The 15,536-nt window shown below is 40.6% G+C and overlaps 1 protein-coding gene across 6 annotated transcripts in view; it reads left to right on the top strand.

Moving 5' to 3' along the window:
• Window positions 1–5,802: 5,802 nt before the first annotated feature.
• Window positions 5,803–15,536, top strand: part of CWF19L2 (CWF19 like cell cycle control factor 2) — a 155,727-nt gene continuing 145,993 nt past the window's right edge. For 4 of the 6 annotated variants that reach the window (XM_062196954.1, XM_062196956.1, XM_062196952.1 and 1 more), the window contains exons 1-3: window positions 5,803–5,913; window positions 8,890–9,000; window positions 11,525–11,647. In XM_062196954.1, coding sequence (XP_062052938.1) covers window positions 5,809–5,913; window positions 8,890–9,000; window positions 11,525–11,647 — 339 coding nt within the window. In that variant the 5' untranslated portion in view covers window positions 5,803–5,808. Of the gene's footprint in view, window positions 5,914–8,467; window positions 8,554–8,889; window positions 9,001–11,524; window positions 11,648–15,536 lie in introns of those variants that run through there. The other 2 variants (XM_062196957.1, XM_062196955.1) reach the window with 2 other exon arrangements.

Raw genomic sequence — 15,536 nt, 5'->3', positions numbered from 1 at the left:
GGAGAGGTTGGTGATAAGAGGAGGTTGGTTACATATTGGATAATAAATCAAATAGGTTACTTTGTTAAGAATAATGACAATTAGGTTTATTTTTGTTGTATAAGGGATTTATGGATATGGAAATGAAGAAAACTAGAATGAACTCCATGATGTTGAATTAGAATTGGAGATATTTGTGTGAACTCTTGCTTCTCAATATACATAGGCAGTTACAGCAATAGACAGCTCTGGATATCTCTAGCTCTGGAGATATCTATCTCCCCAGCTCTGCCAATATTTTTTTTTGAGCAATACTCCAATATTAATGAGTACAGTTGGCACTCAGATCTTCACCTTGACAATTTTGGACTTTACCTGAGTCTTATGCTCCTGGAAAACAATTAACCATCCAGAAACTCCCGACCCTTTTGTGTCCTGGGAATTGGCTGTTGTCACTTTGTTCTGGGAAACTGTCCTGCTGCCTTCTCTCACTCCCTCAAACCCAGGTCTTTGAAGCTTAGTCTATCCCTTCCTATAAAACAAAAGCCCTTTCTGCCTAACTTTTGAGACCGCTAAAGATCTTAGTTTTGGAATATTTTCTCTATTGTAATTATCTACCTCCTTCCATTAGTATAGTCATGTTGAATACAACTTTTATTTACCTAAGCCTGGATTTGTTTTTTATTTGACAGCCTCTAAATATTATTTTGAAGTAAAATAAGCCTAAGCTTCTTGGAAACAAGGGCCTAGGCAGAGAATGGACTAGCTGAGCCTGGATCATCATCTTGTATACTTGAAAGTGAAGAAATGCTCAAAGAATACAGATGCATGTCTAAAGGACCTAGAAACAAGCTTGAAGCGGCTCTCATTGGCCAAATCTGGGACAATCTGAGCATCAAAATAAATTCTTATATCTTTATTACAGTTAAAAAGGGATGTGGTGAGGAGTACATGGGAACTTTTTGTATTACTACCCCACAATATTTGTTTTGTAAATTTAAAACTATTCTGAAATAAAATGTTAATAAATAAATTCTGATAACTTATGCCGTTGAGTAAAAATAGTAATTCAGTGAGAAATTATGAGCTTATATCATATAAAAATAAATGAAGAATTTGCTACAGAATTTACATAGTTTCAAAGAACCACTTCACACACCACTTATTAAGGGGAAAGAGGTAACTTCATAGTGGACAAATTTGGCAAATGCCACTTTTAAAAAATGATGAGCATTAACATTACCAGTAGTGGAATGAATGAAACTGGAGTGTGGCCTGATGGGATACATGAAGAAGATAGTGTTGCTTCTGTGATAGTCCTGCTCAAGGTGCCTAATCTGATTCAAACCACAAACAAACCTCAGACAAACCCAAGTTGAGTGACATTCAGTAACTGTCCAGGACCTTTCCTAACTTTATTTACAGTCACTGTGGCCATGTGATGAACTTCTGGCTCTTAAGATTTAAATGGACGTCAAAGAAGGAGGTACCTTTCTCTGAAGGGAGGAGAGAACTTCCACTTTGACTATGACCCTATCGGAATAAAATCAAAGTCGGCGAAAACCTAAAGGCTTCCACAGCCTTGGCAAATCATGACTAGAGCCTAGGGAGATTACTGACGCCATAAACAAGAGTGTCAAATTGTTAAATCAACAGGAGTCAAGTGTACTTATGTCTCATGTGGGATCTGTCCTTAATGTGTTGTCCAATGTGAAGTGATGCTATAACTAGTACTAAAACAGTATTTTTACACTTTGTGTTTCTGTGTGGGTACAAACTGATGAAATCTTTACTTAGTATATACTGAATCGATCTTCTGTATATAAAGATAATTGAAAATGAAAAAAAAAACAAACAAACCCTGGTGTTAAATTGGAAATTGCATAGAAAATTAATCAATTTTTAAAAAATGTCATGTAGGATCTCTGTCTTTAATGTGCTATACACTGTTATTTAATGCTATAACTAGTACTCCAACAGTATTTTTTCACTTTGTGTTGCTATGTGGCGGCAAACTGTTGAAATCTTTACTTAATGTATACTAAACTGATCTTCGGTATATAAAGAGGATTGAAAATGAATCTTGATGTGAATGGAAGGGGAGAGGGAGCGGGAAAGGGGAGGTTTGCAGGTGGGAGGGAAGTTATGGGGCGGGGGGAAGCCATTGTAACCCATAAGCTGTACTTTGGAAATTTATATTCATTAAATAAAAGTTAAAAAAAAAGATTTAAATGGACGAAAATGGACTGTGGTTTAGGAAAAGCTGTCTTTTTTTTTTCTTTCTAATAAAAGTGGGGTTACTTTAATGTCCTACACCTTTAACTTTTTTTATTCTTTGCCTTTATTTTTGTGTCTAATATGAAAGCTACAGTCACAGATTATGACAAAACAGAAATGGAAACAATCTGGTTCATTCATTGAATGCATCAGAATTGGACCAGCTACCTTTAGGTTCATTATTACATTACCCCTTATTTGAGTAAACAATGTGATTGGATATTTATTGGGTGTGGCCAAATGCAAACCGGGCCAAACAACTTGCCTTTCTATTTTTTGTTTGTTTGCTATTTCAGCTGTTTTTGCTGGCAATTTTATTTGTATTGCAATGTATTTACAAGTTAATTTATGAACAATTGGTTTTCATGATGTCAGGTCTTCTGGCACATGATAGACTTCTTCATTTGTTCTAGTGTTATTTTGAGGCTTAAGTAAAATTTTCATTTTCTTCATATAACTTTGCAGACTGTTTTGTTTCCCCGAAGTTCTTATGCTGAAACCTAATCCCATATTTGGAGGTAACCAGGTTGTGAGGATGGCATCCTCATGAATAGGATTAGTGCCCTTATAAAAGAGGCCCCAGAGAGATCCCTTGCCTCATCTGTTATGAGGCATAACAAAAGAGACTGCCATCTGTAGCCTCAGCCATCATAAAATCTGCCGGCACCTTGATTGTGAACTTCTTGGCTACCAGGCCTGTGGAAAATAAGTGTTTGTGGTTTAGAAGTCATCCAGTCTAGGGTATTTTTGTTATAGTGCCTGAACAGACCAAGACACTTAAGTTTCTGCTATAATCATTTTTTTTTTTTTTTTTTTGACAGGCAGAGTGGACAGTGAGAGAGAGAGACAGAGAGAAAGGTTTTACTTGTGCCGTTGGTTCACCCTCCAATGGCCGCCGCGGCTGGCGCGCTGTGGCCGGCGCACCGTGCTGATCCTAAGGCGGGAGCCAGGTGCTTCTCCTGGTCTCCCATGGGGTGCAGGGCCCAAGGACTTGGGCCATCCTCCTCTGTACTCCCTGGCCACAGCAGAGAGCTGGCCTGGAAGAGGGGCAACCAGGACAGAATCTGGCGCCCGACCGGGACTAGATCCCGGTGTGCCACCTGCTCTGTAATTGATACAAAGGAACAAATGGATGTTTTTCTCAATCCCAAGAGAATCTGAAGACTTTAATTCCAGTTAATTCTGACAAAACCAGTAAGTTAAATATTATAAGATCAATTAATAAAATTCAGTTTTCTGTAATAAAATTGCTGTATATGAAATGAATATAAACAATTAATGTCACATGATCAAATTTAGACTTTCATAGAATGGTAAAAAAGAAACCCTTGGGAAAGCTTCTTGCAAACACGTCCAATTTTATGAAACCTGAAAAGAAGGATTATTTACATTATCCTGGCATATTTTAACTATTTTTGGTGTCTTTAAGATCATCTGGATTGGCCAGGGACATGGCGCAGCAATCGCAGCACCTGAGACTCCGTATCCCATATTGGAGTGCTGGTTGGAGTCCTACCTGCTCTGCTTCTGATCCAGCTCCCTGCTAATGTGCCTGGGAAGGCAGCAGATCATGGACCAAGTACTAGACTCCTGCCACGTATATCTGGGACTCAGATGGAGCTCCTGGCTTCCACCTGGAACAGGCCCAAACTTAATGGCCATTTGGGGGAGTGAACCCACAGATGGAAGATCTTTTTTTCTACATCTCTCCCTCTATCTGTGTAACTGTGCCTTTCAAATAAATATAATAACTTTTTTTTTTTTTTGACAGGCAGAGTGGATAGTGAGAGAGAGAGACAGAGAGAAAGGTCTTCCTTTTTGCTGTTGGTTCACCCTCCAATGGCCACTGCAGCCGGCGCATCTCGCTGATCCAAAGCCAGGAGCCAGGTGTTTCTCCTGGTCTCCCAGGCGGGTGCAGGGCCCCAGGACTTGAGCCATCCTCCACTGCCTTCCCGGGCCATAGCAGAGAGCTGGCCTGGAAGAGGGGCAACCGGGATAGAATCCGGCGCCCCAACCAGGACTAGAACCCGGTGTGCTGGCGCCGCAAGGCGGAGGATTAGCCTGTTAAGCCACAGTGCCGGCCAATATAATAACTCTTTTAAAAAATTATCTACTTCAGCTTCTACAGCCTTTTTGATCTTTAGGATTATAAGTGTAAGCTGTGTTTTATATTAGAATGTGTTACTGTTCATGGAACTTAAAATTTTGTTTTATGTTTGGGATACAAAATGACAACACACAATAATCCCCCAATAAATAAGTAATCGTCCATTGTAATGAGAACTGCCTGGATGTTTAAGGATGACCATACAATGTAGTCAGAGGGAAAAAAATTTAAAACAATGCAAACTTATTTTTTTAAAGATTTATTTATTTATTTGAAAGTCAGAGTTACACACAGAGAGAAGGAGAGGCAGAGAGAGAGAGAAAGAGATCCTCCATCCTCTGGTTCACCTCCCAAACTGGTTGCAACGGCTGGAGCTGGGCTGATCCAAAGCCCGGAGCCAGGAGCTTCTTCCAGGTCTCCCATGTGGGTGCAGGGGCCCGAGAACACAGGCCATCTTCCACTGCTTTCCCAGGCCATAGCAGAGAGCTGGATTGGAAGTGGAGCAGCGGGGTCTTGAACCAGCACGCACATCGGATGCCAGCACTGCAGGTGCCAGCCTTACCCACTATGCCACAGCGCCTGTCCCACAATGTTAACTTATAACAATTTAAAAAGCACCGATATGCCACAGTGTGTTAACGCCCTGGCCTGAAGGGCCGGCATCCCACATGGGCGCCAGATTCTGTCCCAGTTGTTCCTCTTCTGATGCAGCTCTCTGCTATGGCCCGGGAAAGCAGTAGAAGATGGCCCAAGTCCTTGGGCCCCTGCACCCACGTGGGAGATGGGGAAGAAGCTCCTGGCTTCGCATCGGCACAGCTCCGGCCTTTTTGGCCATCTGGGGAGTGAACCATCGGATGGAAGACCTCTCTCTCTCCCTCTCCTCTCTTTGTGTAACTCTTTCAAATAAATAAATAATATTTTTTAAAAAAAAGCACCGATAAATTGTGAAATACAACACAAAACTCACTTGATTATTTTATGTATTAAAAGCATCCACCAAAGCAAAACACTGAATCGTCGAAGCTAATTTCCTTTCCTTCCACCGCATTTCTGACCAGCCTCTCTTTAGACCATTCCTCCAGCACACGAGAACAGGTGAGGACCTGCACTTTGTCCCTAGGGGCTTCTCACTTACTCCAGTGATTTTAGGAGAACATTGGTGGGAAAGTCATTCATACAGTGAAAGCCGCAAAATAAGCGTATACTGATGTTATCCTGTACACACCGAATCCCCCAAACGAAACTCAGTTACACTTCCGCAGATCTGCGAGCGTCCCTTAATATACGGGTTGGAAAAAGCCCCGAGATCCGGATCGACCTTCAGAACTGCGCATGCTCTGTTGGTTGAGTACAGTTCCCTCCGCCCCCTCGTCGGAAGTCGGGGTTTGTGTGTGAAATTACGACTGTCGTAAACTGGGATTGCCTGACGGCTGCCTAGCTTTACGATGACAACAACTATGGCGGCTGCCAGTGGCAGATTTGAAAGTGAGAGGAGTATCGAAGAGCGAAAAGAACAGACCCGGGTTGCCAGGGCCGAGGTGTTGCGCCAGGTATCTCAATTTTGGGGCTTTTGTAGTTATTTCGAATTTTGAGAGTTAAGGGTTTCCGGGGGCTAGCCCTCTCACCCCTCCCCTCTGCCCTGTAGTATTTCCCCTTATTTCCGAGGGTCGTCCTTTGAGTGAGATACACTGTAAACTCGTGCGTATCCTCTGTGCCTTACACATTTTGGCAGCTTCCAGTTTCTTATTGTCTGACGGAGCTGTTTGTTTCCTCCAAGTTTCCTTACCTTTTAAGTCATCCGTTCTTGCTATCTCTGCGACCTGGTCTGCGCACTTTAGAGGTGCGGTACAACTTGTCCACGACTCTGTGCCAACGTGCTTCGTAGCCTTCGTCATTTATTTCGCTGTATGTGAAACGAAAACAAGCTTGCTTTTTTTTTTTCTTTCCTGGAACACATGAAATGTGTATTTGAGTGTATGGCATTTCATTCTCCTTACTATTGGTGTGCATTCCGGACTTACTGTAAGCTCTTGCTGATTCAAACAAGAATTAACGCAAGAGACTCAGAAAATTTAGCTTCTTATAATGATTGAGAAACATTGTATTGCTCATGAAGATTCTGATGCACAGATGTAACATATAAAGAGGGAAGTCAACTATTGAGTTACCTGACAAGCTGGTCAAGATGTAAGAAGTGTGGCTACGGAAGGGAAAAATGGTAGTTGGGGATGGGTACAGCGAGGACAGCAAGAGTTTTTATTTATTTATCTTTGTTTTAACTTGGGAATGTTTTAAAAATGTTACATACAAATAAGGAGCCAGTAGAGAAGAGGTAGAGGAGGCAGGAGGGAGAAGGGTTAATGACAACAGCTAGGTTTTTGAAGAGGGAAGAGTGAGTGGTTAATTATGGACTAGGTTTGGTATTGTTCTCTGATTTCAGAGAAAGAGAAAGAATTTTTCAGCCTTGTCTGTTTAGTATTTCAAGCAGTTTTTGGTTTGTAAGATGTGATCAGTTTTATAGTAGAGGTAAAAATAGAATTTGTGGACCAAACCCAGCTTTGGAGTTTGGGGGGAAGAATACCGACAGAAACAACCTCTTAGGAATGGCTTCTTTTATTCAACTATTGTTGAAGAATGAATACAATTAGTAATATAGTCACTTTTTTAAGAAAAGAAAGATAATTGTTACAGAAACATTGTGGAGGACTGGGTATTGGGCTGTAGGCATTGCATATTGAAGGTGTGGAGGTTTATCTACTGTTTTACTTTTTTATTTTATTTGAAAGGGAGAGCTACACAGAGAGAGAAGGAGAGGCAGAGGCAGAGAGAGAAAGAGGTCTTCCATCCACTGGTTCACTCCCCAGATGGCCACAACAGATGGCTGGAGCTGCGCCATTCCAAAACCAGGAACCAGGAGTCAGGAGCCTCCTGTGGGTCTCCCACGCAGGAGCAGGGGCCCAAGGACTTGGGCCACCTTCTACTGCTTTCCCAGGCCATAGCAGAGAGCTGGATTGAAAGTAGAGCTGCCAGGACTCGAACTGGCGCCCATTTGGGATGCCAGCACTGCAGGTGGTGGCCTTACCTGCTACCCCACAGCGCCAGCCCCAATATCTCCTGTTAACAGAAGTCTAAAGCAGTAGCTGTGAAGATGGTAAAGGGAAAAGGGATTCCAAGTCTTATTAGTGGGAGGGAGATTTGAGAGAGGGAAGAGCCCAGAATGGATCCCAAGATTCTATCCTTAATTAGGAACTCACTTCACTGGAAATTGGTAATATGGAGAAGTTCTGTTTTGTTTTTGAAATCCTTAAATATATTTTTTATTAATATAAAGAGAACAGATTTCATGTATTTCATAGATACAGTTCTTTTTTTTTTTTTTTAAGATTTATTTATTTATTTGAATGTCAGAGTTACACACAGAAGGAGAGGCAGAGAGAGAGAGAGGTCTTTCCATCCACTGGTTCACTCCCCAATTGGCTGCAATGACTGGAACTGTGCCAATCCGAAGCCAGGAGCCAGAAGCTTCCTCCGGGTCTCCCATATGGGTACAGGGGCCCTAGGACTTGGGCCATCTTCTACTGCTTTCCCAGGCCATAGCAGAGAGCTGGATTGGAAGTGGAGCAGCCAGGACTTGAACTGACACCCATAAGGGATGCTGGTACTACAGGCGGTGGCTTTACCTGTTATGCAACAGCGCCGGCCCCTAGATACAGTTCTAAGATAAATATACTTCCGTCCTTTGGTCCCTTTCCTTCCTTCCTTTTATTAGTTAATTTTTGCAAAAGCATAAGTTCAGTCCACTCTGTTATCACAGGCTTAATGCACCACTAACCATAATATTCAGCAGGTAAGAAGTGTAAAGACTCCAGTTACATAGGAGTATAAACAAGTCTGAAAACAACAGTCAAGTCACAAGCTGTCTGTTTCATTCCTATAATTTTTTTGTATTCTATATTAACTATCACATATCAGAGAAAACATGATATTTGTCTTTTTGGGACTTGCTTATTTCACTAAGCTTAGTGATTTCCAGTTTTATCCATTTTCTTGTGAAAGACAGGAGTTCATTCTTTTTTATGGCTGACTATGCTGGTGGAAGCAAATTCCGGGCAAGGAACAGACCATTCAATTACCTTTAAGTGAAAAAGGAGAATTTTTAAAGAAGAGTGGGTGATTAGTCTTGGACTAAGGTTGGTATAGTTCTTGATTTTAGCATATGTAAGGTACATGAATAAAAAGCATTCTTCATGCTTCTCTCTTTTGTGTTTAAGTAGTTTTTGGCAGGAGTGGGGTTTGTAAACTATGATAAATTTGCTTTTCTTTCTTCCTTCCTTCCTTCCTTCCTTCCTTCCTTCCTTCCTTCCTTCCTTCCTTCCTTCCTTCCTTCCTTCCTTCCTTCCTTCCTTCCTTCCTTCCTTCCTTCCTTCCTTCCTTTCTTTCTTTCTTTCTTTCTTTCTTTCTTTCTTTCTTTCTTTTTTTTTATTAAAAGAAATCAGGTCAGTTGCCAGTTGTCTTTCTTGTTGTAGGCTAAAGCTAACTTTGAAAAGGAAGAAAGGCGTAAAGAACTTAAACGACTTCGGGGTGAGGATACATGGATGCTACCAGATGTAAATGAGCGAATTGAACAATTCTCACAGGTCAGTTCTGTCTTTTGTCTTTTTTTTGCACTTATTATTTAAGTTAACATTGGAAGAAAAATTTTATAGAAATTTTTTGTAAGTTACAGAATGAATATAACAGAGTTGGCACTATGGATAGTTTTATTGCTTAGGCAGAAGTAATGTGTAATATTTTGGATATTATGACATTGAGAAGATTTTGTTCCTTGAGCTGGCTGGTAGCAGTTTTAACACCAAATTTCTGGCTCACTTGTGGCAAGTTTGTGGATTTAAGAAATTATGCATCTTGGGGGCTGGTGCTGTGGCGCAGCGGGTTAACGCCCTGGCTGGAAGCGCTGGCATCCCATATGGGCACCGGTTCTAGTCCCGGCTGCTCTTCTTCCGATCCAGCTCTCTGCTATGGCCTGGGAAAGCAGTGGAAGATAGCCCAAGTGCTTGGGCCCCTGGACTCACGTGGGAGACCCAGAAGAAACTTCTGGTTCCTGGCTTCGGATTGGCATAGCTCTGGCTGTTGCGGCCATCTGCGGAGTGAACCATCTGATGGAAGACCTCTCTCTGCCTCTCCTCTCTCTGTGTGTAATTCATACCTTCAAATAAATAAATAAATCTTTAAAAAAAAAAAAAGAAATTAGGCATTTTAAGCTTTGTACCTTTATTTATTTTTCTAGGTCTCAAGCTTTGTTTTCTTTTCCTGCTTTTTTTTTTTTTTTTTAGGATTTATTTATTTATTTGAAAGAGTTACGGAGAGAGAAGGGGAAACAGAGCGAGAGATCTTTTATCTGCTGGTTTACTCCTCAAATGGCTGCCACAACTAGGGCTTGGCCAGGCCAAAACCAGGCTGAAGCAGGTGGCTAGTTAACCTGCTGGGAACAGCACTGATCTCTCCTACATTATTTTAATCTTTATGTGACAAATAATTGTGCATGTTTGTGGGGCATACTATAATGTGTTTATTTACATTATATATTTTAGAAAGATTGAATGAAACAACATATACATTACCTTTCCAATTTACTATTGTTTTGTGGTAAGAATGTTAAAATCTATTCTTATAGCAATTTTGAAATATACTATAGATTGTTATTAACTGTAGTCACCATGAAATATGATAGGTCACTAAAAAGTATTCCTTCAGTGTAACTGAAACTTTATACCCTTTGATTAATATCTTTTCTTTTCTCATTCCTCCTCCCCAGCCTCTTCCTACAATTTTTTTTTTTTTGACAGGCAGAGTGGACAGTGAGAGAGAGAGAGAGACAGAGAGAAAGGTCTTCCTTTGCCGTTGGTTCACCCTCTAATGGCCGCCGCGGTAGCGCGCTGTGGCCGGCGCACCGCGCTGTTCCGATGGCAGGAGCCAGGTGCTTATCCTGGTCTCCCATGGGGTGCAGAGCCCAAACACTTGGGCCATCCTCCACTGCACTCCCTGGCCACAGCAGAGAGCTGGCCTGGAAGAGGGGCAACCGGGACAGGATCGGTGCCCCGAATTCAAGCTATCTTGTTATATTATTTATGACCTCATAATCTTGTATGAATTTTTTTGTACCATTGGAAGATACTCTGTGTGTGTAGATGTATGCCTATATGTTTGATTATATCTGTATGACACATGAATATAAAAATAAGCTAAAACCAAACTTTTCCTTATAATTTTTCTGTTAAAAAATCTTAGCTATGGGGCTGGTGCTGTGGTGTGGTAGGTAAAGCTGCTTGTGGTGCCGACATCCCATATGGGCACAGGTTTAATTCTTGGCTGCTCACTTCCTATCCAGCTCCCTGCTAATGAGCCTGGGATAGCAGAGGAAGATTGCCCAAGTCCTTAGGTCCCTGCACCCATGTGGGAGACCTGGAAAAAGCTCCTGGCTCCTGGCTTAGGCCTGGCCCAGCCCTGACTGTTGTGGCCATCTAGGGAGTGAACCAGTGGATGGAAGATTCTCTATCTCTGCCTCTCAGTAACTCTGCCTTTCAAATAAATAAACAAATCTTTAAAAATTCTTAGTCATATGATTTGTGAGTAGTACATATGTTATTGAAGGTATTTTAAAGGAAGATTTATGTATTTATTTATTTGAAAAGCAGAGTATCAAGGAGAGATTGGGTGATTTGTCTCCATAGGCTGGTTTACTCCCCAAATGGCTGCAACATCCAGGATTGAGCTTGGCTGAAGCCCGCAGCCAGGAACTCTAATGGGTCTTCTACACAGGTGGGTGTCAGGAGTCTAACCATTTGGGCCATCATTGACTGCCTTCCCAGGTGCATTAGCAGGGAGGTGGACTGGAAGCAAGAGAGCTGGGATTCCACCTGGCCTTCTAATGTGGGATGCCAGTCACAGGCTCTGGCTTAACCTGCTGTGCCACAACCCTGGCCACTATAGAAAATATCTTAAAGCTTCTTGGAATATTTTATTTATTTGGTGATATTGTTCTTCTCATGAAAGATTTATAAAGCTTTTGGAACATAAATTTCTTTTTCTCTTAAAATGGTTCCTTTTAAGGAAGATAAAACTAGGTTGCTTTTTTAACCTGTTGAAAATAACTATTTATAGGAACACTCTGTGAAGAAAAAGAAAAAAAAAGACAAGCATTCAAAAAAAGTAAAGAAAGAGAAGAAAAAAAAGAGCAAGAAAGAGAAATATGAGAAGAACAAGGAGTCATCTGATAGTTCATCTGTAAGTATATACTAAAACTAACTAAAGCAGCTATTTGTCAAAAAGTTTTTTTGAAGGAATTGTGTATTGAAACTTAAAGCATATGAAGACCTTAAGAAAATATGACACGAAAATGTCTGGGAGACATGGACTTGGAGATGGCCAGAAAATATTGAAAATGTGAACCTCGGATTCCAAAAAACATAAGAAAACAGGAATATGATTTGGGAAACATTGCTAGTTGGAGCCATTAGAATGGATTAAATACTTAGGGAAACTAAAGGTGAAAACTAACACTGGAGAGCCAAAAAGGAAGTAAAGAAGGCTATGTGCTGGAAAATTAGAAGGAAAAGCAGGAAAGAGAGGTATTAAAAAATAAGGGAAAAGAGACTTAAGAGTCTGTTACCTTTGGTCTTTTCATAGATAATAACATCTAAGGCTTTAAAATAGGATGTGTTTATATGTTTACCTTTGGGGGCCAAAGGATGAGAGTGCTTAGTTAGCTGTGTCTCTAGCTGGTTCAGGATGAGAAGACTTAGGAAAATAAAGTAGGCCAAATCCTTTGTGTATGTTTTCAGGAAACAGAGGTTATGCTTAGAGAGTGACAAGCTAGAGATATTTAGGGGTAAATGGTCTGCCATGTATGATCTTCATAGGGTTATCTTCCAAGTTGAATTGCCATAATCTAAAATATGGACCACATAGTTTCAGAAACTAAGTTTTTGCCAGCATATTGTCAAAGGGAAACCTAGCTGGGTATTAGTTAAGCTTGAGAAGGTAGATTTTAGTCAGCAGTTACAAACAGCAGAGGAAATTGCTGAGCTCCATTTCAACTTGTGCAGAGATGATTTGGGCATTTGAAAGGGAAAATAAGGAAATGGGGAGAGCAAGGGCTCAGTACAACAAAAATGTGGGTAATTCCAAAGGGGTTGGACAGTGTAAATTTGATTAGGCCAATTGTGTTTGCTAGCTGGTAATTTTTTTTTTTTTTTTTAAGATTTATTTTATTTATTTGAAAGAGTTAGAGAGAGGGAGGGAGAGAGAGAGAGAGGTCTTCTATCCACTGGTTCACTCTGCAAATGGCCACAATGGCTGGAGATGACCAATCCGACGCCAAGAGCCAGGAGTTTCTTCTGGGTCTTCCACATGGGTGCAGGGACCCAAGCAGTTAGGTCATCCTCTGCTGCTTTACCAGTGTATTGGCAAGGAGTTGGATCGGAACTAGAGCAGCTAGGACTCCACCAGCACCCATATGGGATGCCAGTGCTGCAGACCGGGTCTTTAACCCACTGCGCCACAGCACTGGCCCCAACTGGCAGTTTTTGAAGTTAGGGTTCTTTCTTCTCACAGATACTGGGAAACAGGCTGTATCTTTCTTGGATTGGATTTCAGAGGGATAGTTCTTAGGTCCTTGAGAGAGGTCCTTTAAGTGATACCATTTTCATAACTAAGCCCTTTTTATTCAATATCCTAAAAAGAGGGGTTTGGGGACTTACCATCAAACATTGGCACAAACGAATAGTAGATTTTTTGGCAGTATTGAGCTTTCTCAGGCAGGCATTTCACTTGAAGGATAGGATCAACCAAGGAAAACTGTCTTATATTGCTAGAAGCCATGCTACAGTTTGGTTAAGTCTCTTAGTACGAAATTCGGATGTAGTAAATGTGCTGAGAGTTCTACAGTTCTCAGGATCTTCAGGTGGTGATTGGCTTTGAAAGCCTATCTTATATGAAAATTTGGTATATTAGTTCATGATGAGAAATATAAATGGATAGTCTCAGACTAGCCAGCATATTTTATAATGGTAGAAATATTAAACTTACAGAAAAAGATTTTGAACATAACTTAGAGCAAAGGGAGGTAGTTAACTTTGTAAGTGAAAAGTAAATAGAGACACTATTTCCACAATTGTGGCTTTGGGTTGTTAACCCCTTTGAAAATCTGCTAAAAGGAAGTAATCCTTTCTCAAACCCAAACCCATACACATACAAAGTTAGTTATTTTGGTCTAGTTATTTTGGTTTAGAAAACACCCTGGGCCGGCGCTGTGGCGCATTGGATTAACGCCTTGGCATGAAGCGCCGACATCCCATATGGGCGCCAGTTCTGGTCCCGGCTGCTCCTCTTCCAATCCAGCTCTGCTGTGGCCTGAGAAAGCAGTAGAAGATGGCTCAAGTCCTTGGGCCCTTGCACCCCTGTGGGAGACCAGGAAGAGGCTCCTGGCTCCTGGCTTCAGATTGGCACAGATCCTGCTGTTGCGGCCAACTGGGGAGTGAACCATTGGATGGAAGACCTCTCTCTCTCTCTCTCTCTCTGCCTCTCCTCTCTCTGTGTAACTCTGACTTTCAAGTAAAAATAAATAAATCTTAAAAAAAAAAAAAAGAAAAGAAAACTCCTTGGGATATATGCAAGGATGAGAGCTTTGAGTCCCCAAACCTGCCAGGCTGTTTAAACATTTATGTTGGTTTGATTCAAGGCACTTTTCTTCCTCTTATTAGAGACACATTGTCCCAGATTCTTTTCCCCTTCTTTCCTGGAAATAGATATATGAGAGTACTGTAAAAAGTTTATGAAAAAATGGAATTAAAATATGAATTTATTTTGGTTCAAAATATTTGAAAGCCATATATAATGTGTTTTTACTGCACATTTCCATGGAATTTTTGAAGACCCCTCAGATGGATGGATTTAAAAACATTTGCACCAAAGTTAACTTATCTTTTAATTCCATTTTAATGAACTTTTTAAAGTACTTCTGTATATATTTTGTTCAACGTACAATTTGTACACACACATATCTATCTGTATATACATACATATGTACATGAAGGGTATATGTGTGTGTGTGTGTGTGTATGCTTAAGACAGAGTAGTATGAATAAGTGCCTGTGTTCATACCACATTGAAGAGGATTGAAGAATGCAAAGAAATTTGTGCTATCAATGAAGGAAAGGAAGACAGTGAGTTAGAATAGCTAGGTAAGTTAGGGTTGTTGGGAGATATTTTTGAGAAAATATTTTTAGGGAAAGATAACTAATATAGAGGAAAATGATAGATTTGTTCCAAGGCGAAAGGGTTAGCTTTGATCAGGAGTAGGTGTACTCTCTCTTCTGAGCTAGGAGGGAAGTTGTGAAAATATGAACAGATATGAGAAATGAAGTGGTTCCTTTGTGAACTTGAAGTTTCCTTTGCTTTTAACTTTCATATAACCCAAGTTTTGCTTTTGTTGTGTTTGATTTTGGGGTCTAATGCAGAAAGGTATTCCCTATGCCAGTGTCTTAAAGTGTCTCCCCAATGTTTTCTTCTAGTAGTTTCATAGTTTCAAGTTGTATAGTTAGATCTTTGATCTATTTTGAGTTGGCTTTTGTTTGCATGGCGTGAGTGGTGAAGGGAGAGTGTTTTCTGTACATGGATATCTAGTTTTCCCAGCACTATTTATTAAAGAGACTGTCATTTCTTTAGTGTATGTTGTTGACATCTTTATAGAGAATCAGTTGGTTGTAGAAGCATGGAATCATTTTTGGGATCTGTGTTCTATTCCTTTGCTTGATTAATTCATTTTTATGCCATTACCATGCTGTTTTATTTACAAAAGTGCTATAGTATGTCTGCAAATCAGGTATGGTGGTGAGTCCAGCTTTGTTCATTTTGTTCAGAATTGCTTAGCCTATTCAGTGTCTTTTGTGCTTCCATGTGAATTTTAGAATTAATTATTCTAACGTGCCAAGGGATTACAATTCAGTCCCATCAAGGTGGCATGTACCAATGCCATCCTACTAGTCAAAGTGATCAGTTTAAGTTCCTAATTGATCATAATGATAGGATTAAGTGTCAAAGGGATCACATAAACAAGACTAGAGTCTGCTAATAATAACTGATAGAATTAAAAAGGAGAGAACGATCCAACATG

The sequence above is a fragment of the Lepus europaeus genome, chromosome 7 (assembly GCF_033115175.1).
Source record: "Lepus europaeus isolate LE1 chromosome 7, mLepTim1.pri, whole genome shotgun sequence".
Classification (NCBI taxonomy): Eukaryota; Metazoa; Chordata; class Mammalia; order Lagomorpha; family Leporidae; genus Lepus; species Lepus europaeus.
The sequence above is the reverse complement of the archived record's forward strand: the minus strand, read 5'-3'. Positions and strand labels throughout refer to the sequence as shown.